General features: G+C 38.6%; 1 protein-coding gene across 1 annotated transcript in view; it reads right to left on the bottom strand.

Annotated features, from left to right (window-relative positions):
* Positions 1-781: 781 nt before the first annotated feature.
* The window catches only part of PKD2L2 (polycystic kidney disease 2-like 2), a 40997-nt gene continuing 18849 nt past the window's right edge, over positions 782-22929 (bottom strand). Inside the window, exons 8-13 of the mRNA XM_011969159.1 lie at positions 15517-15637; positions 13753-13854; positions 12155-12219; positions 11328-11385; positions 1278-1390; positions 782-872 (exon numbers count right to left, since the gene is read on the bottom strand). Of these exons, the coding sequence (XP_011824549.1) occupies positions 782-872; positions 1278-1390; positions 11328-11385; positions 12155-12219; positions 13753-13854; positions 15517-15637 (550 nt within the window). The remainder of the gene's footprint in view (positions 873-1277; positions 1391-11327; positions 11386-12154; positions 12220-13752; positions 13855-15516; positions 15638-22929) is intronic.

The following is a 22929-nucleotide window of genomic DNA, read 5'->3' as shown; positions in this document are numbered from 1 at the left end:
ATAGCCTAGAAAAATTAGAAGAATTTCTCTCCAGTTTCCAAAATGCCAGCCACACACAACTCTCCAACCCTCCAAATAAGGCTGTTACAGCAACCTCATTTACACTTTCCAAACATAACTTCTTATGACACTGATACGCCTACCCTGCTCTGCATTTTATTTTGGGGAAACCTTAAATGCATTACACCTTAGAAATGGTCTAGGTAAGTTTCCAGTTTGAAGATGTTAGTGAAGTTTCTGTAGGTGGCTGAGGAGTTTGTTCTACACTTTGGCTTTTTCCAGAAGACTTCAAATTCTAAAGAATGGAGGGAGGTTACTTTGGTCTTATATAATGGTTTCCCAGAATCCTAAGCCTTTATTGATTCATCTGTGGCCAAAGGAATTCATAACATGTACATGATGCACTTGATAGCACCAATAGTTTTTCTACTCTGTAACTTGGAGAAAACTGTCTTTATCTACTTACTGAACTACTGGAGACCTGCCCCATGAACTAGAAGCATTTTCTTGTACTTTTCTTTCACTTTTCTAGAATTTGATAAGAAACCTCATTATAAATCCTTTGTACCAGTGTGTATATACTGGAGGCTTGTCATAATATGCATGGATTGTACAGTGAGTCCCTGTCAGAGGCACTTAATTCTGACCCTGAGGATAGTTTGATAGATTGGTTAGTACTTTTTAAAGTGTGCCTGAAACGTGTACAAGTTTATGAAGTAATACATGAATAAGAAATGCTCAGTGATTGCATCACAGATTCTTACCTCCACTTGTCTCAATACTAGAGAGCTGAAACCTTTCTCATCACTTGATTTAGCTTCAAATTGATGTAGTGTAATTCCTTCTCCAGCTCCACAGCATATAAAAAGAGTCTAGAAAATTTACAAGGAAGTAGAGAATGAGTCAGTAATACACTTTTATGTATAGACAGCAAGTTACTAGTTTGAAATGCTTTGGGAAGGTAGTATTGTAAGCTCCTAAAATGTGCTTCTTGTGACCAGTAATAGATCTAATATTCTAAAGCTGTGTGGAGAACAGTATCTGCTATGCAATTCAAATATAAATGGCAGTTTCTGTTATTTAGAGATATGGGGATGTAATCAAAAGCTTCTCACCTTTTAAGCAAATGGAGTCATATGCAACTTTAAAATTGGATAGAAAATAAAGGCATCCCGATAGAATGAGGTTTTAGGTTCAGGAAAATAATGTGTTTAACTCATGTCCTTAATGCCCATGTCATGATATCCCATAATACTCTGGTTAGAACATAAGCTTACTCTCGAAATTCTTCTTGAGTGACAGGCTGGTAGTCATCTTGAATTTCTGTGGAATAATACTTTTTCTCAAGCCTCTCTTTCCATTTTTTCATCTGCTCTGCCTTTTGAATCTCCTGTCAGGGTAGAGGACAAGTAAAGGCTGCAATCTTTAGTTCTCTATTTCAAGTTTTTGGCACACAAGCATCACAGGGTTGAGGATCTTAAGCTGTTTTCCTCTCCAGCCCTCAGATTTTAAGCCCTGCTGGCTTTTTGTCCTGCCTGGGTGTGCATCAGCGAAGTCACTTCAGACTTGATTGGTGTAATTGCTGTCTAGCATAGTTAGGGAAGCTTTGTAAACAAATTATAAATTACTCGCATTTCACTGCCTTTTCCCTTTAGCATCTCCATCTGAATTATTTTCTCTTTCTTTTGGTAAAAGGTAAGATGTTCTTTCCATACCTCTGTTCTTCAGTGTAGCAAATGTACTAGTAATTAGATTCAAAGTGTATCTGTGGGTATGTTTGGCCTTTCCAGCAGCTTTTCAGCCAGATGACTTCAAAACCCCCTCTTTGTAATTACTGCATTGGTTAGTCAATGTGTGTACTCCAATCTGTCTACATATCCAAAAACAAGCTGTTTGTACCACCAAAAATTGTGTTGCTGAACCTTTCTGTGCACTGTTCTCACTACCACCCGCTTTCCTTAGGGTGTCCAAATACCCTTTTCCCAGCTACAGATAAAAAGGGCCTGTGTGTTGTGGTAAATAACCATAGTGCTAGAAAAAGGTGAAGAAAGAGGAGACAGTGCACCCAGATGTGATTCAAAACCTTCTCAGTAAATTGGTATGATACTTCCCTGCACCAGCAATAATGCCAGGTAGCAAAGTGGATCCCTTTATAAGGGTTCTGATTACCTTCCTCAGAGAGGTTGGTGATGCCTAGTGCCGTACACTCTGTGGTTGCTTCATAAGTGTGTACTTTTCTGGTCAGAGAAACTGTCTTAGACAGTGCCTTTCTTTAAACCAACATACTCTTTTTTTTTTTTTTTTTTTTGAGACAGTCTCACTCTGTCGCCCAGGCTGGGGTGCAGTGGTATGATCTCGGCTTACTGCAACCTCTCTGTCACCCAGGCTGGAGTGCAGTGGCTCAATCTTAGCATTCAAAGTGGAAGTTGAATGCTAACCACCCCTTTTGGGTTCAAAGGATTCTCCTTCCTCAGCCTCCCGAGTAGCTGGGATTACAGGTGTGTACCACCACATCTGGCTAATTTTTGTATTCTTTTTAGTAGAGACGGGTTTCGCCATGTTGGCCAGGCTGGTCTTGAACTCCCAGCCTCAAGTGATCTGCCCGCCTCGGCCTCCCAACGTGCTGGGATTACAGGTGTGAACCACCGCACCCAGCCTTAAATGAACATATTCGAAGCAGGAAAGGATGGCTTTCAATCCTAGTTTTGTTTTGGACGCATTACAGCACCCATGGTTTGGCTCATTTACTAATACTTTTAATGTGCTAAAAAGTGGTAGTCCCTGAAACCATTTCTAAATGACCAGGCCAATTATAAAGTGGATGTGTTAGTAATAAAGGTAGAATAGCATAGTAAACTTATTTTAAAAACCCATCTCAGCCATCACTCTTTTTGTGAAGCCTTCCTTGACATTCAGAGGGAAGTGGTACCTTTCCTCATAAGCTGAGCACCAACTCTTCGGTGACCCTTGCTCCAGGCTCCTATGTCCTGGTCACCCTACCTCCTTCCCTTGTGGTAACTGCCTCCTGCAGTTGGTTGTCTGAATGATCTTCATGTTCATATTGGCCCTTATACTTCTGTAATATCTCAGAAGCAAATTCTGTATACTAAACTCCCTCTTTTTGAACTACCTAATGTGATTTCTGTTTTTCTGACAACTCTTAACTGATGAATAATTGGTAGCGGGAGAGACCCAAAGAAACAGACCCTCATAGATAGCATACTTCCACCAAGGGCACAACAGTTGACTTAAACTGAATTTGAGACTGCCACTTGACCATTTTGGATTCCTCATGCTTACAGAACCAGCAGGGAAAGAAGTGGTTATTTATGTATTGAGGTGATTGATTCGAATTACCAAGGGAAAATTGGATTACTGCTACAAACTAGCACAGTGTGGACTGTGCCTAAGGGATTCTCTGGGGTGCCTCTTAATACTTCCATGTCCAAAAGTAAAAGGTAATGGGAAACCACAGCATTCCGTTAAAGGCAGGACCACTGAGAGTTCAGATTCTAAGGTTAATCCTAAAGCAGCTAGCTGAGTTCTTGGCTGTAGGCAAAGGGAATGATATGGAATGGGTAGGAGAAGGAAGTTATAAATACCAACTATAGCCTTGTAATCTGTTACAGAAACAGAATGTAGTCCCTATTCCTATTTCCTCCTTTGCTTGTTATGTATATATTTTCTTTCTCCTTTATCTAAGGAATACTGGTGGTGGCTAACTAGTTTAAATATTAGGTTGCAAAATATTCTTAAGGAATTGTGATTCAACTAGAAGAGGTCATAAAACATGCACAGATGGATAAAATTACTGTTGGGACTTTGCGTCTCCCTTTTTAGGGAGAAGGTAAAAGTACCTTCATTTGTATAAAAGATAGTTTGATCTGACTGGATAGAAGCTTGGAATCGTCATTTTATGGAAGTGCAAATGTGTATGCCACAAGAGTGGAATGGACCAACTGTTCAGCTCAAAATTTACCCTCTTGTACACTGTGATGTTGGGTTTTAGGCTTTGTAAATTTCATTCCCTAAACTCTTAATAGCTAGATTCCTGTTAGAATAAATATAGAATAAATATTCTGCCAGTATTTGCAGGATATTGGGGAGAAAGGTGGGTTTTTTTTGTTGTTTGTTTTGTTTTTTGTTCTGTTTCTATTGGCATTGCTTATGCAATGGTAGTTATCGCCAGCAGCAGTGGATCCAGTTGTAGCATCTAGCTGCTTTTGGCATACTCAGAAGCAGCCTCATCACACCCACTCAAGAAGTACAGATTGAGTATCCCTAATCAAAAATCTGAAGTGTTCAAAATCCAAAACTTTAGCACCTCCATGACTCTCAAAGGAAATGCTCACTGGAGCATTTTGGATTTCAGATTTTTGAATTAGGAATACAGGCATATAATGCAGATATTCCAACATCCAAAAAAAATCTGAACTCTAAAACACTTCTGGGTCCCAAGCATTTTGGATAAAGAATACTCAACCTTTATCAGCAGCAGCAGTGAGGTACCTTCTCATCACAGGACTGAGCAACAGCTCCACAAGCCCCTTCTCTAAGATAGTAGGTTCTAGTAACACCACCTTTTGTGGTCTTAGCCCTAGGAATGGTAACCTTTTCCTGCAGTCATTATTTATGAGTTGCCTCAGTGTTGTCATTTCACTTTTTTCTGTCTTAATATCTGTGTAGTAACCAATTCACTGTAGTATATTTTCTCTATTTGAAATACATATTGTGGTTTCTTCCTGAGTGGGCTCTGACTGATAGATGTAGTACATTTTCTCATTTGGTCAGGTGTATTTTTGTGTCTTTTTTTTTTTTTTTTTCTGAGACAGAGTTTCACTCTTGTTGCCCAGGCTGGAGTGCAATGGCATGATCTTGGCTCACTGCAATCTCTACCTCTCAGGTTCAAGCAATTCTCCTGCCTCAGCCTCCCAAGTAGCTGGGATTACAGGTGCTCACCACCAGGCCCGGCTAATTTTGTATTTTTAGTAGAGATGGGTTTCACCATGGTCACCAAATTCCTGACCTCAAGTGGTCCACCTGCCTCAAGTCTCCCAAAGTGCTGGGGTTACAGGTGTGAACCACCATGCCCGGCTGTATTTTTGTGTCTTTAAGGAATATTTAAAGTTTTATCTTGGTTTTGAACATTTCGTTAATTGCTGGGCATTTTCTACTTTGTTGCTGTTACAAATAAAAATTAAAAATTTGTTAATTTTTAACAAACCAATTGATATTTGCATATATGATGTTTATGTAAGTTATTTTTCCTACCATTTTACCTAATTATCTTTTTTTTTTGTAATTTTTCAGATCATCGTATACCTAGAAAATTGAAGAGAATCATAAGGCAGTTTTACTTTTTTCAATTAGAAATACTTCTAATGTAGTTCTCTTATCTAATTGTTTTGACTTTACCCCTCTGATACATCACTATCTTGTCCCTGACATGTTCAATGTTTTCCTATTAAGGTGAAGAGGATAAGATTAATGTTTTTATCATATTAAGGAAGTATCGTTGATTTTTATTTTTCCTCTCAAGATTGGGTGTTGAAACTTACAAAATACCCAGCATTTGTGAAAAATGATCATGCAGTTTTCCTTTTTTAATGCAATGAATTATGTTAATTAGTTGATTACCCAATTTTGAGCCATCTTTTCATGCCTAAAATAAATACTGTCTGAATCTTGATTATTGTTGCTGTTAGATTCTATCTGCTAATATTTAGGATTTTTGCTTCAAGATTTATACATGAGATTTTCTGGTTTTGGCACAATATATAGTAGTTTCATAAACATAATTTGGGAGTTTCTCTTTTCTCTTTGCCAGGGCAAAGAGGAATGGCTTAAATAGCTTGAAACTGTTTGCTCCTTAAAATCTTGTAGAATTTCTTTGTGAAGACCATCTGATTTTGGAGACAGCTCTTTGATGACTTCATTTTTTTTTGGAGACAGCTCTTTGATGACTTCATTTCTTCTACAGAATGGATTTGTTTAGGCTTTTTATCTTCTGGGCTCAGTTCTGATAAATTTTATTTGCATAGAAATATTACCCATTTCATTCATTTTTCAAATGTTATTTTCATAGAATTACACAAAGTCTCTTAGTGAGATCTTTTAATTCCTTCCGTTTCTTATTTCCCCCATTGTAATTTCTTACTTTGCGTGTTTATGCTTTCTCTCCTTTATTCCACTAGTTACCTAGTGATTTCTTTTCACTGATGTTTGCAAGGAACTAGCCTTTTGATTTATTTATACTACTTTTGTTTATAACTCATTAATTCTACTTTAATAATTTTTTTCTTGGTATTTATCTTTTTTTGAAAATTAATGCTAACATTCACTTCTTTACATTCTTTTATTTTTATTGATAAATTTAAGACAATTTTCCTCTGGGTATTTTTTTACTTTATCTCATAGATTCTGCTACATGGGGTTTTTATTATTTTGTTTTCTTGGAATTCTATGATTTCATTGTCTTTTTTTTTTTTTTTTTTTTTTTTTTTTAGACCGAGTCTCTGTCGCCCAGGCTGGAGTGCACTGGCGTGATCTAGGCTCACTGCAACCTCCGCCTCCCAGTGTTCAAGTGATTATCCTGCCTCAGCCTCCTGAGTAGCTGGGATTATAAGCATGCGCCGCCACACCTGGCTAATTTTGGTATTTTTTGTAGAGACGGGGGTTTCACCATGTTGGTCAGGCTGGTCTCGAACTCCTGACCTCGTGATCCGCCCACCTTGGCCTCCCAAAGTGCTAGGATTACAGGCATAAACCCCCACGCCCAGCCTGTATTTCTTCTTTGACTCGAGTCATTTAATAGAGGGTTTTGATATTTTTTAGTCAAAGAATTTTTTCATTTTCTGATTTTGTTACATATTTTTATTATGTTGTTTTTAGAGAATTTTTTTCTGCATTAACTTTTGGAATGTGTTGAGGCTTTCTTTGTGGCCCAGTAGATGAGCAATTTTTATGAATGAGAGTACAGAACTTAATATACAACTGTAAGATCATCTTATTTATTAATATGTTTTGGGTTTTTTAATGCATTTATTTTTCTTGATCTGTTCTTTGTTTTTTTGTGTGTTCCTATTTCTCCTTTTTAAAATCCAGTAATCTTTATGAAAGTGGATACTCTGTTGTTTGGTGCATAGATATTCGTAACTGATAAAATTAATCTTAGCTTCATACAGTCATGTAGACTTTAGGTCATTTGGAGCTTTTTGTCTAGAATCCTTTGATTTATATTCAGTTGTGTCCCCTGTTATCTTTTGTTTGCCTTTTAGGTCTTTGATCATGCTTTTATATTTAACATTTTGGAATCTCTTTAAGTATATATTTTAGGATATGGCATAGAACTGGGTTTGTTTTGTAATTCAAACCCCATCTGTCCTGTAGTAGAATCCTTAGAAAGGTGATAGTATTCCCTGAGTTCTTGCATGTTTGAGCCTTTATATTTGAAGCATAGCTTTGCTGGATGAAAATATTTTTCTTTTTAAGTAAATTAAGTTTATTTGCATGTATTTATGTTAGATATATCTGGTTGTAGTTATACTGTCTTGTATTTATATTTTAAGTCTTTTACTATGTGATCTGTTTTTGTTTTGTTTTGTTTTAGTAATTTTGCCCTATAGAAATATGTGTATTTTTGTTCTATTGGTTTGTCTTCATATATCTTTTATTTTTTTTTTGAGATGGAGTTTTGCTCTTGTCACCCAAGCTGGAGTGCAATGGCCCAATCTCGGCTCACTGCAACCTCCGCCTCCCAGGTTCAAGCAATTCTCCTGCCTCAGCCTCCCGAGTAGCTGGTATTACAGGTATGCGCCACCACGCCCGGCTAATTTTTAATTTTTAGTAGAGGTGGGGTTTCTCCATGTTGGTCAGGCTGGTCTTGAACTCCCGACCTCAGGTGATCCACCTTAGCCTCCCAAAGTGCTGGAATTATAGGCGTAAGCCACCGCACCCGGCCATCTTTGTGTATCTTTTTATATGTCCTTAGTCCTCCCTTTCTTTGTTTCCCTCCTGTGATCAACAAGCAAATTAACTTGTAAATTTTTCTTCATCTTCCTCTCCTCTGCTACCCAATTATATTCAATAATGTTATTTTTCATTGTATATGAGAGATGATGTCTTTTGTAAGACATACCATTATTTCATGTACCACTTAGGTAAAAAATGTCAATTAAACTATGACCATTAACTATAAAATACATTCTGATTTCACAGATGTTAAAATGTGAAAAAACAAAAGTGTTTTAAAATCAATAAAATAGGGCTGGGCACAGTTGCTCATGCCTGTAATCCCAGCACTTTCAGAGGCCAAGGCGGGAGGATCGCTCAAGGCCAGAAGTTCAAGGCCAGCCTGGGCAACACAGTGAGATGCCATCACTATATAATTTAAAGAAAGAAAGAAAGAAGCCTGGGCCCAGTGGCTCACAGCTGTAATCCCAAGACTTTGGAAGGCCAAGGTGGATGGATCACTTGAGCCTGGAAGCTCGAGACCAGCCTGGGTAGCATGGTGAAACCTCATCTGTACAAAAACCACAAAAAGTAGCTGGGTATGATGGCACATGCCTGTAGTCCCAGCTACTTGGGAAGCTGAGGTGGGAGGATCACCTCAGCTCAGGGAGGTCGAGGCTGCAGTGAGCTGTGATCATGCCACTGCACTCCAGGCTGGGCAACAGAGCTAACCTTGCCTCAAAACAAATTTTTTTTAAATCAATAAAAGTCTTATTATTTACCATTGTACACTTATGCTAATGTTTCTTTTTCTTTATGCTAGTGTTTCTTACTGGTTTATTCTAAATGACATTCTTTAACTTAAAAAAAAAAAGTTTACTTTTGTACTTTTTGTAGAGACAGGGTTTCACCATGTTGCCCGGGCTGGTCTCAAACTCCTGGGCTCAAGTGATCCTCCCAAAGTGCTGGGATTACAGGTGTGAGCAACCTCGCCCAGTCTCTCCAATCATCTCTTGGTTGGCTGATGCTCATCCTCTAGTAGAATCCTTAGAAAGACGATAGTATTTCCTGACTTCAGGCATGTTTGAGCCTTTATATTTGAAACACAGCTTTGCTGAATTTAAAATTCCTTGATTTACATTTTCTTTCCTTGAATATATTATAGGTGTTCTTTTGTTGATTTATGGTGTTGAATGTTGTTATGCTAACCTGATTTTCTTTAAGTGAACCCAAATTTTACTTGGATAAGCCTCTTATTGACCATTCTAGGTAAAGTTTCCCCATACACAGTGTGTCTTTCAATTCACGTCACCTTCTATTTCAGGAATGGTCTACCTCCGCCTTGCAAAGTGCTGGGATTACAGGCATGAGCCACCACACCTGGCCTGATTTTTTTAAAAGAATATCAAAATTAGGCCGGGCAGGAAGTAAGGAGTTCGAGACCAGCCTGGCCAACATGGTGAAACCCGGTCTCTACTAAAAATACAAAAAGTATCTGGGTGTGGTCTCAAAAAAAAAAAAATCAAAAAAACACAAATATCAAATTTAGATAAAAGTTATAAGAACAATACAAGTATTTTTTCCTTCTGAAGTATTGGAAAGCCACCAACATGAAGGCTCCATCATCCCTGAATACTTCAGTCTGCATTTCCTCCATATAAGGACATTCTCTTTTATAATTATAATATAACCATCAGAATCAAAAAATTAATATTCGTAGATATGTCTATGAATCCATAGATATGTCTGTGTTTCCCTTTCAAGTTTATCAGTTATCCCAATGATGCCTTTATAGGAAAAGTATCCAGTCCAGGATTATGCATTTTATTTACTTGACATATCATTTTAATCTCATTTAATCTGGAATAGTTCCTCAGCTTTACCTTGACTCCATGATTGACACTTTGAAGAACAGGCCAGTTATTTTGTAGAATGTCCCTCAATTTAAATTTTGTCATGATTTAGGTTAAGATTATATGTCTTCGACAAGGATGTCACAGAAAGGATGCTAATTCTCATGGCCTCCTATCAGGCAGCATATAATTTCCATTTGTTTCAGTGTTGATAGTGGTCACTGACTTGATTAAGGTGCTGTCAGACTTCTCCACCCTAACATTACTGCTTTTCTTTTTGTAATGAGTATTTGGTGGAGAGGCCTGTAAATGTCTCATTCATGGAATCCTTTTATTCAATGGGCTATGAACCATTATTCATCATAGTGCTTAAATATTGTCAAATTTGGCCAGCTTGAGCCCCTTAAACTGATTCTTTTAACAGATTCTCCATCATTCTTTGAGCAGTTTTACTTTATGCCTCAATAAGCTATTCCAGACTCATCTTGTATAGTTGTCCTTCGGTATACATGGGGGATTGGTTCCAGGACCCCCTAGTACACCAAAATCTGCATATACTCAAGTCTCACAGTTGGCCCTGCAGAACCCACATACGGGGAAAAGTCACCCTCCCTAGCCTGCAAATACTGAATTTTTGACCCAGGTAAAAAGATTACACATTTAAGTGGACGTGTGCAGTTCAAACCTGTGTTGTTCAAGAGTCAGCTGTACTTTCCAGCCCTGGAATTAGCAAGACCTCCAAGGAGCCCCAGTTCCTTTTAGAGGAGAATGCTATTTGGAAACCAAGATCTGGGTACTAGTTGTGCTCATTGCTAGTAGGGTGTCGCTTCTAGCCCTCATAGTGGATTGGACAGAGCTAGAAAATACGTGTGTGTACACAGTAGATCTAGATTCCAATCCAGTACCACAAAGTTCACCTTCAGCCTTTCCATTTTTATAATCCCTTTATCCGAAAATGAGAAACTTCAACATTTATTTGCTTGCTTATTACAGTCTCCTGACCCTGCTGTCTTCTTTCTGAGCATTTGGGGGGAGAGGTGGTGACCAGAAATAGAGCAATGGTTCACTGTTTTGTTTTTTTAAGTGGTAGTGGTAATAGTATATTTAAGGAACATAGGTGTTCCTTAAATTCTGCTATTGTCAGATATATGTTACATATTATAATTTCTGAAATATAAAAGTGTTAAAGTAATTCATCACATTAGTGATTACAAGAGAAAAGTTACCCAAATCATCTCCACAAAGTGTACTCACTATGAATACCCGGTGTGATATTCACACAGTGAGTGTACACCTGTAGGGTTAGGTATCTGGCTGAGAGTACAGGTAAGGAGAGAGGAAGCATCTGAAATCCAAATGGTTTGTCCTAAACGTGAAAGGATCTAGATCTGGGAGATTTATTTGGAGATGACAGTAACTGTTCTGAAAAACAGCAAATCATTTCAATTCTTAACCAGAGCATTTTTGTGAGCATATTTCTAATACAGCTACCACTTGTGTTTATGAAAAAAATTAAAGTCTTACATTTTCGTCAAAGCCTTCTCTTCTGGCTTGTTCAGCCAAATCTCCGCTGCCTTTGCTACTGAAAACATAAAATAAAAATCAGAGGCAAATGACAATAAAAAAGGAAATGCCACCATAACGTACAATCAGATCTGTAGTAAGGATCTGAATAATATTTATTTCAGATAATGCTAATTATTTGGAAAATGTGATCATTAACAAGTTCTTCAGAGTATCATATGCCATTAACTGAAAAAAATGTTTATGTTCCACTGCCAGAGTTCTGGGTTTGGGAATTATTTTGACACCAAAGTCATTTAATAAATGTAAGTGTAAATATAGTGTAAGTGTAAGTATTATTCATAAGTATTGTGTGTAAATGTTTTTATAGCCAAGTAAATGCATTTAATTTAGACTAAAATCGTTTCCTACCTTTTTAGAGGGACTTTATTGTCCCCTCCAGCTTTCTCTTACAGCTTTTTCTCAGTAAAATGGCCGGCATTATATTAATTTTAAATTAGCTAAAATTTCTGGTGTCCTCAGAAATTAGGAGGCACTCCTGGGTGTACTGACTGTATATTTAGAATCGCCACATAGGTTGTTGGTGGTTTTGCAATTAAAACCTTACTCATGGCCAGGCATGGTGGCTCACGCCTGTAATTCCAACACTTTGGGAGGCCCTGGTGGGTGGATCACCTGAGGTCAGGAGTTTGAGACCAGTCTGACCAACATGGGGAAACCCTGTCTCTATTAAAAACAAAACAAAACAAAAAAGCAACCTTATAAGGTTCTCCTGTAATGTAGAACTTTAAAATGGTAAGTTAAACATTTGAGAAAAGTCATCTTACGTTTTCTTGTCTTCATCTTTTCGAGCTTTCTTCAGTCTAAATTTCTCGAGAACATTTTTGTAACTCTGGGCATAATTTAAAATAGTTTGAAAATTCATCAAAATATATCCTTTATTATTAATGTTTTATCAAAGTAAAATAAATATGTAATGCTTGTCCCTCTGGATTGCTACCCTAAAGAATTGTGGAGGTAAATACTATGATTATCCTTCTTTCATGTGAACTCATTGCTACATATGGTTTACACCTGCTGGTGAAAACACAAAAGGGGTTCTTCAGTTGGGGGCATTACTCTGGAACTTGGAAAAAGCAAAAATCTTTAAAAAGCGTTAACATGTATTGCGTTAAGGATGTTAACACTTCTAATGAATATAACCAACATCATATTCAAGTGATAAAAGATGGGGGAGAAAAGCAAACTAATTGGGGGATAGCTTAACAGTTTTTTTGGTTTGTTTTACAGATTAGTTCTTGGGCAAAGTTTGTAAACCCCACTAACCCCACAGCTACTAGGACCTCTTCTCTGTGAAATGCTATGCTTTAGAAACATGGGATATGCAGAGATGGCCAGACTGGCAGGGGAGATGTGACTGATACACATATAACTCTGCTACGCTCAAACTGAGGTAGATATTGAGAGGAGGACAGGACAGATTCCACTTTTTGAAGAAGAATAGAGTGATAGCAAGAGAGAAGAGCTGTAGGAATATTTCAGGGGTCAGAGAATGATTTGAGCAGAGGCTCAGAGGAGAGAGTGAGAACAAGCATGGTATAAAGCACAGTGCTCAGAACAGATGAGCCGGGACATACAGTGTTGTAAATAGAGGCAGAAAGGTAGAAACTATAGTAAAATTATAGTTAATGAAGATAGGTTGGGACTGTGAGACTTGAGGATTTGGAATGTTTGGGTAAGGAATTCGGACTTGACAGGCCTAGGGAAACTGATAACCACATCTGGACTGGCACAGGGAAGAGGCTACAATAGTCAGGAAATGTTACCATGGTGAAGGTAAGTACAAAAAGTACTGAAAGCCTCGTCTAGCGGCAGTTAGAATTTAAAGTATTCCACAAATGTAAGCAAGAACTACAGAGATAAACTATATATATGCCATGACGATAGACTATATAAGGGACAAGGAAACAAATTCTTTTCAAGTTTCTTGAGCCAGGAGTGACTTGAGAGGATAGTGTTGCCATGAACAGAAACAGGAAAGTGAGGAAGACAAGACACATGGAGTTCTGAGTTTAGATTGATAGAAATTTAACAGCTTCCAGAGCAAAAACTTTCCGGAAGGAAGAGAGGGTTTTACTATAATACTCAACAGTGCTTTGCATTTAGGAAATCACTCAATAACTATTTGATATATTGCACTCTGAAATAATTTTGGCTACATTTTTGAAGCCAGAGAGCATATCTCATTTCTGTAGTAATGAAATAATGTGAGTATCAGTAACACTGGATCAAAACACAAAACCAACTCTGGGGGTGGGAGTGGGGAGAGCACGACCACTTGGGATTAAGTGGTATTCAAACTGCAGGAGGATAAACTGTATGAGATTTGTCTTAGAATTCTAATTAGGAAAGAAATTTGACTTACCTGTTTAATCATTTTACCAAGTTCAAAATCCGGCCTTCTGCCTATTGAATAATCAGCTTTCACTTCAGAGTAGGTATCATTAATAATTGCCAAGAACATATTCTAGGAATAAGTATTCAAAAAATTATTTCAATAAAAATTTAGTTTAAATGTTAGTGATTTTAACAAGTTTCAGGTTTGTAAAATTGTATTTAAATTTTAAAAGTAGGCCAGGCATGGTGGCTCACGCCTGTAATCCCAGCACTTTGGGAGGCCAAGGTGGATGAATCACTTGAGGACAGGAGTTCAAGACCAGCCTGGCCAACATGGCAAAACCCTGTCTCTACTAAAAATACAAAAATTAGCCAGACATGGTGGCGTGCACCTGTAGTCCCAGCTACTCAGGAGGTTGAGGCAGGAGAATCTCTTGAACCCAGGAGGTGGAGGTTGCAGTGAGCCGAGTAAGATCGTACCCACTGCACTCCAGCCCGGGCAACAGAGCAAGACTCTGTCTCAAAAAATAATAATAAATAATAATAAAAAAGAAACAAGCAAAACATCAAGCTTTAAAAGTAACCCGTATGCTCAAAAATGGGGAAATGTCTATGCAGACAATAAGTAGAATAGAAAATGTGTGGTGTGTGGGTATGGGCAAATATGTTTATTGCAAATGAGAAAACAATGTAAAAGAATGCATATGAACTGGTTATATATATGCAATATTACATAATGGAAGAAAATTTAGAATGATGTAATTATGTGTTCATAAGGGTGTTTTTTGTTTGTTTGTTTTTGAGACAGGGTCCCACCCTGTTGCCCAGGCTGGGGTGCAGTTGTGTGATCTCAGCTCACTGCAGTCTCCCACTCCCAGGTTCAAGCGATTCTCATGCCTCAGCCACCCAAGTAGCTGGGATTATAGGTGTGCATCACCAAGCCTGGCTAATTTTTGTATTTTTAGTAGAGACAGCATTTCATCATGTTGCCCAGGCTGGTCTCGAACTCCTGAGCTCAAGCGATCCGCTTGCCTCTGCCTCCCAAAGTGCTAGGATTATAGGTGTGAGCCACTGTGTCCAGCCAAGGGTGTTTGCTGTTACTGTTGTTTTTAAATTCTGTGAAGCTGTTTAAATTCACAGTCTTACTACAGCTCCTGCAACTACTAATGTCCAGATAACACAAATGTAGAAAGGATATTCTTACCCCAACAGCCCACCTTTCACTGTGGCCCAGCTCTGTCACCCTAAGAGTCTTGTCTGTCACCAGGGGATAACTTCTGTGCCTGACAAAAAGTGTTTTCATGGAGGACAGTACAATGCCTTGACTAGAAAGGCAAGGTTCCTTGGTTAGGAAGCCCAAATAGACTTGTTCTGAGTGCATGTGAGAGATCCATCCTGATAACTCCTGAAAACCACAACATGTTAAGTGTTTGGCTGTAAGGGCCAAAAGCCATTGCAATATGGGCAGAATATTAATGGCCACATTCATGGCTCATGGCATGCATTGTCCCAGCCTGAAGAGACCTGGGACATTCAGATTATTTATGTGAAGGATTTAGCACATTCCCATCTAAAACACCCAGAAATTAACTACTGTGATTACATTCTTCATTGGACAACTTGAAAACAGTCACTGGACTAGTGAACCTGGATTACTAGGGATCCACACAATTCTTAATAAATGTAAAGTACCCTGACAGCTGAGCAGAAATAATAGTTTATTCTAAATGAGTAATTTTATTTTTTATTCTAAAAAGTAAGAAATGTAAGGAGTATATATTATCATTCTTACCAGCAGGACAAAGAACACAAAAAAGATGAAAGTGATGAAGTAAATGGGTCCCAAGATAGGATTGGCTTGCTGAATACCAGCAAAATTAAAATCTCCAAGAACAATTCGAAATTGTGCAAATCTTTAAGAGAGAAAAATATTAGAAAACATATACCTTCATGTACATACATGACAACTGATGGGAGTTACTAATGTCTCTAAGAGGATATCTAGCAGCATATGGCATATGCTTTCTGACTTTAATTATGTTACTACAGAGTTGCGTAAAATTGGATGTAGAAAATTCCCCTAAAAGAAAGACTTAAAGTACCTCAATAGCCAAATAGGTAATGTAGGACATGACTGCTTTAATGAATGTGAACTCAGTGTTCATCTATAACTTTTTTTTTTTTGAGACAGTCAAACTCTTACCACCCAGGCTGGAGTGCAGTGGTGCTACCTCGGCTCACTGCAACTTCTGTCTCCCAGGTTCAGGCGATTCTCCTGCCTCAGCCTCCCAAGTAGCTGGGATTACAGGCATGCATCACCATGCCCAGCTACTTTTTTTGTATTTTTAGTAGAGACAGTCTCACCATGTTGGCCAGGCTGATCTCAAACTCCTGGCCTTAAGTGATCTGCCCACCTCAGCCTCCCAAAGTGCTGGGATTACAGGCATGAGCCACCGCACCCAGCCCACCTGTAACATTTGAACCTGAGATACCTGTTTACTAACTGGTTTTGGCAGTGGCCTTCTTGGCCGGCTATGCCTGTGCCCTTCTAAACATTAGAACTTTGAATTTGTTCAAGTGATTTTTCAACTTGTAGAAGGTTTAGACCCAAGAGCCCTAAACTTTCTAATGTCAGTGAAGTGAATTTTTGTCTTAACCAACTCTTAAATTCTGATAAAATAGGGATGCCAACAATATGTCACTTGCTAGTCTCAAACAAGTGCTGATAATAATACTCAACATGATCCTAAGGTTTATTTTACCCTCTTTGATAGCCTGGTTTGATAAGAAATACCACTTAAAGTATTTCAAACCTTCCTTTTTCTAATTTTAAAGATGGAAAATGAAGAAATTAAGACTTTGCGTAGCACAGTAGTAACAAGTAGAATTAGAATTTTCTAACTTGAAAATCTTATTTTCTCATTATTAACTTCCAGTGGTCTCACTAGACATATCAGGAATATCAGTTTAAATTATGTGTGTGTGTTCTTTATTCTATGAGGAAATTTGGAAAGAATTTTTTTTTTTTTGAGACGGTGTTTCGCTCTTGTCACCCAGGTTGGAGTGCAGTGGTGGGATCTTGGCTCACTGCAACCTCCATCTCTCCGGTTCGAGTGATTCTTCTGCCTCATCAGCCTCATGAGTAGCTGGGATGACAGGCATGTGTCACCATGCCTGGCTAATTTTTGTATTTTTAGTAGAGATGGGGTTTCACCACGTTGGCCAGGTTGGTCTCAAATTCCTGACCTTAGGTGATCCACCCGCCTTGGGCTCTCAAAGTGCTGGGATTACAGGCGTGTGGAAAGAAATTTTTAATCCTATGTTGATAACTCTGCGTAATTGGTCAGTGAAAAGGAAGAAAGGCTGCTTGTCCCTTATTGCTTTTGCCAGTCACATAAAAGGAGCAAAGAGCTTTAATGAAGGAAGAAAAAGCATTCAAAGAAATGGGCTACATGAAGTCCTAGGACTCAGAGTTATCTGAGATTCCATCCTTGGCACCTAGCTAAGACCTGACCAAATCATACCTAAAGTATTTATCTTGCTTTTAATACTGGTTTGTAATGCTTTCCTCCATAAGATAGAGAAAATACTGAATTGGAAGGAAACTAAGTCTCACCACAAATCAAATATTTTTTCTGGCATAGGAGAATAAAAGGTTCTGTTTTAGTGTTTCTGCCATGATCTTACTGTTTTGTAACTTTCTGATGCCCCGCAAACTTTAGATAGAGTTCTTCCTTATTGAATTACCATAACTAAAAGCCTGTTTCATAATAACGTGCCATTTGTCATTAATAAGACTTTCCAGTCTCTCTCTTGGAGTCATTGATTGGGTCACTACAAGAAATTCATCTTTAACTTGAGGGTGTAGCAATTCAAGCTCCCTTTTTGATGTATAGAAAGGTGACTAGATAGTCTTCTCCCTACACACACACACACACACACACACACACACACACACACTGTGCAGGCGCTGGACCTTGCCTCTGTCTCCTTCCTGAGAGGTGGCCAGTAACACAGTTTCTCAACTATTTCTTCTGGATCAGCAAAAAAAAAAAAAAAAAAAAAAAAAAAAAGATTCTTGGAAGGTGGAAGAGAACCACAGGAAACTATTTCTCCCCTGTCCCCATCTAGACAATAATTACATGGACAGAATCTGTCAGATGTACTACTTTGGAACTCTAGAGTCTGTTGAAGAAGGCCTGCAACTTCCAGGGAAAAGCTTGGACAGTAAATTGCAGTTAATTTTGGACAATTTCAGCTTTTATCTCAATAGCTATGCATCCCCTACTCATTAGCCTCATAGATGGGATCCATTCACATGTTTGTGAAGCAGCTCGCATGTAGCTTATGGGAGCCATGTGGGGAATAAATACCATGTCTTTCAATAATTGGGGATCTGTGTGGTGACTGCTGATTGCTGCTTCTGATCGTGGAGATGCAGGCACTGAGGTGGGCAGCCATTGTTGCATCTCCATTGTTGCAAGACCATCCTTCAGCTGAAGCAATGTCCTTGGGATTTAAAGGGCTGTTATCCTTCCCCTACCTCTCACTTTATTCTTCTCTTTTCCTTTTTTGGGATCCAGACATTAAAGACTAGGACATTCAGAACCAACTCCATATCAGGGGAAAGTTAGGAAGTCATTGTGCATTCCCAGGGAAGGGCATAGGCTGAGGAAAAACCTGAGAAGACCTTAAGTGTGCAACTCAGGGTGATCCTTGGCATGGAGCCAGACTATAAAAATAAAAAATAAGAACAAAAAATGGCAAACTGTGGGGAAGGGGAAGAATCTGATTTTCGAAGTAACATTATTAGATTCAAATGTCTGGTTTGAATTTTTATTATTTTTTATTTTTTGTACAGACATAGTCTCCCTTAGTTTCCCAGGCTGGTCTCAAACTGCTGGGCCCAAGTGATCCACTTGCCTTGGCCTCCCAAAGTGCTAGGAGGTTCCCAAAGTGCAATGGCTCCAAAATGTGAGCCACCACACCCAGCTTGGTTTGAATTTTTTAAAAATCACAAAATCACAAGACATACAAAGTTTGAATCTAAAAATTCACCAAAAAATCACTAGATACACAAACAGGGAAATATGAGCCATTCAGTGGAAAAACCAAAACCAAAACCAAAAAAAACGCAAGCTAGTAGATACTGTCTCTGAGAAAGACCAGATGACGGCCTACTAGACAAATACTTTAAAATAACTGTCTTAAAGATGCTGAAAGAACTAAAGGAAAGCATGGATGAAATCAAGAAAATGTAAACAAAATGGAAATATCAATAAAGTGAAAACCTAAAAAGAAACAATTCCAAGATGGAAAAATAATAACCAAAATGAGAAATTTACTAAAGGGATTCAAAGGAAGATTTGAGCAGGCAGAAAAAAGAATCAATGAACTTGAAGATAGGATAATTTACATTATTGAGTCTGAGAAACAGAAAAAAGAAGAAAAGTAAACAGGGCTAGGTGGCTAACGCTTGTAATCCCAGCACTTTGGGAGGCCAAGACAGGTGGATCACCTGAGGGCAGGAGTTCCAGACCAGCCTGGCCAACATGGTGAAACCCTGTCTCCACTAAAAAAACACAAAAATGAAGGCCAGGAGTTCGAGACCAGCCTGACCAACATGGAGAAACCCTGTCTCTACTGAAAATACAAAACTAGCCAGGCATGGAGGTGCATGCCTGTAATCCCAGCTACTCGGGAGGCTGAGCCAGAAGAATCACTTGAACCTGGGAGGCAGAGGTTACAGTGAGCTGAGATCATACCACTGTGCTCCAGCCTGGGCAACAAGAACAAACTCCATCTCAAAAAAAAAAAAAAAAAAGAAAAGAAAGAAAGAAAATAATCCAATTTAAAAATGGACAAAGGACCTCAATAGACATTTCTCAAAATAAGACACACAAATGGTCAACAGATATATGAAAAAATGGTCAACATCACTAATCAGGAAAATGCAAATTAGGCCAGGCACAGTGGCTCACACCTGTAATCCCAGCACTTTGGGAGACTGAGGCAGGTGGATCACTTGAGGTCAGGAGTTCGAGACCAACCTAGCTAACATGGTGAAACCCCATCTCCACTAAAAATACAAAAAGTAGCCAGGCGTGGTGGTGCATGCCTGTAATGCCACCTACTCGGGAGGCTGAGGTGAGAGAATCACTTGAACCCAGGAAGAGGAGGTTACAGTGAACCGAGATCATGCCACTGCATTCCGGCCTGGGCAACAGAGCAAGACTCCATCTCAAAAAAAACGAAACAAAATGAGCTATCACCTCGCCACTGCACTCCAGCCTGGGCAACAGAGCAAGACTCCATCTCAAAAAAACAAAACAAAATGAGCTATCACCTCACATCTGTTAGAATGGCTCTTATCAAAAAGATAACAAGTGTTATCGAGGATGGAGACAAAAAGAAAACTTCATACACTGTTGGTGGGAATGTAAAATGGTACAGCCACTACGCCAAACAGTATTGATGTTCCTCAGAAAATTAAAAATAGGACTAACATATGGTCCAGCAATCCACTTCTTGGTATATGTATCTACAGGAAATAAAATCAGTATGTGAAAGAAATATCTGCCCTCCCATGTTCACTGCAGCATTGTTTAGCCGAGATAGGGAATCAACCTACGTGTCTATTAATGGTTAAATGGATAAAGAAAATATGGCATATATAAACAATGGAACACTATTCAATCTTTGAAAAGGAGGAAATACTGTCATTTGTGACAAGGATGAAATTGGAGGACCATCATTTTAAGTGAAATAAGCAAGGCACAGAAGGACAAATACTGCATGATCTCACTTATATGTGGAGTCTGAAAAAATTGAAGTCATAGAAGCGAAGGGCAGAACGGCAATTGCCAGGGGTTGGAGAGGTGGAGTTCAAGGGAAATTAAGAGATGTATGTCAATGGGTGTAACATTTCAGTTAGACAGAATAATAAGTTCTGGAGATCTACTGTATAGCATGGTGACTATAGTTAATAATGTATACTTGAAAATTGCTAAGAAAGTAGATCTTAAATGTTCTTACCACAAAAAATGATAAATATGAGAGGTGATGGATATGTTAAACATAGCCTGATTTAATCATTTCACAATGTGTACATATTTCAAAACATCACACCTATAGCATAAATATATATAATTTTAATTATACCTTAATAAGTCTGGAGGGGGAAATAGATCATGTGATCCAGCAATTCTACTTCTGGGTATATAACCAAAGGAACTGAAATATCCATCCAACTGAATGGATATTTATACATCCATGTTCACAGCACTGTTATTCACAATAGCTAAAATGTGGAACCAACCCAAATGTGTATTGACAGATGAATGAATAGGCAAAATGTGGAATATACATATAATAGAATATTATTCAGCCTTTTTAAGGAAGGAAATTCTGACTACATGCTACAACATGGATGAAACTTAAGGGCATTTATGCTAATGAAGTAATCCAGTCACAAAAAGACAAATAATATATGATTCCACTTATATGTTGTACCTAGAGTAATCAAAATCATAGCAACAAAAAGTAGAATGGTGGCTGACAGGGGCCAGGGAAGGGGAAAATAGGGAGTTATTGTTTTAATTGGTATAGAGTTTTTGTTTTCCAAGATGAAGAGATTTGGAGATAGATGGGGGTGATGGTTGCACAATATGAATGTGCTTAATATCACTGAACTGTACACTTAGAAGTGGTTTAAATGGTAAATTTTATGTTATATATATTTTATCACCATAAAATTTTTGAAAAAAGAGCTTAAAAATGCCTTCAGGGCAAATAGCTTTGGGTGCTGGGCTTACTTCTCTGGGTTGTGGCCTTCTGACTTTGACCCAGTTATTACTCACTTTCTTATTAATTTCTCATTGTTTTTTATGTCATCCAGCTTTAAAATTGTCCTCAAGAGGAGATTGATCCGAATAGCCTAACACATCATTACCAAAAACAGACGTCCTCTCATTAACCCATTCCAAAGTTCTCTACCTGTTCTGTGCTTTATACTTTCCTTTCCTCTTCACTACCCACAGTAAGACAAATTTCCTAGGCTCTGTAAATTATTACATCTGTATTAAATGCCAATTATTACCAAGTTTTATTATTATTTTTATTATTTTAGAGATGGGATCTCCCTCTGTTGCCCATGCTGGAGTGCAGTGGCACAATCATAGCTCACTGTGACCTCAAACTCCCAGGCTCAAGTGATCCTCCTGCCTCAGCCTCCTGAGTAGGTAGGAATACAAGCATATGCCACCACATCCAGCTAGTTGTTTTTTATTTTTTGTAGAAACGGAGTCTTGCTGTGTTGCCCAGGTTGGTCTTGAACTCCTGGCCTCAGTGATTCTCCCATCTTGGCCTCCCTAATGCTGGGATTATAGGTGCCATGGGGCCCAGCCTCAAGCTATTTTAAAAATACATGTTTGGCAGATTAGCAAAGGACGATCAGGTCAATATCAATAAAAATATTAAGATGGAGCCCTCTAAAGAAAACACTTAAGATTTCTTTTGGCTGGGTGTGGTGGCTCACATCTGTAATCCCAGTGCTTTTGAGATGCCGAGGCAAGAGGATTGCTTGAACTCAGGAGTTCAAGACCAGCCTGGGCAACATGGCTAAACCTTGTCTCTCCAAAATACAAAAATTGGCTGGATGTGGTGGCACACCCAGCTACTCAGGAGGCTGAGGTGGGAGGATTGCTTGAGCCCAGGAGTTTCAGGATGCAATGAGCAGTGATAACGCCATTGTATGCCAGCCTAGGTGACAGAGTGGAGACCCTGTCCAAAAAACAAAATACCAAGAGAATAAATACTATAGAGACATGGGGGACAATTTCCATTATTTTAGGTAAAATTATCACTTCCAATGAAAAATGAAAAATTAGTTTTCTAACTTGACCTAGTAACACCTTAAAAATGGACACCATCACCCATTTGGCTCCTTCAATGCCAAACCCTAATTTGAATGTGATAGATATTTAGCCATCAATGAAAATATCAGCCAGGCTGGTGGCTCATGCCTGTAATCCCAGCATTTTGGGAGGCCAAGGCAGGAGGTTCACTTGAACCCAGAAGTTTAAAACCACCCTGAGCAACATGGTGAGACTCCCTCTCTACAAAAAATAATAAAAATGTAATCAATCAGGTGTGGTGGTGCACACCTGTAGTCCTAGCTACTTCGGAGGCTGAGGATAGCTTGAGT

This window comes from Mandrillus leucophaeus, unplaced genomic scaffold (assembly GCF_000951045.1).
Source record: "Mandrillus leucophaeus isolate KB7577 unplaced genomic scaffold, Mleu.le_1.0 Scaffold88, whole genome shotgun sequence".
NCBI lineage: Eukaryota > Metazoa > Chordata > Mammalia > Primates > Cercopithecidae > Mandrillus > Mandrillus leucophaeus.
The sequence above is the reverse complement of the archived record's forward strand: the minus strand, read 5'-3'. Positions and strand labels throughout refer to the sequence as shown.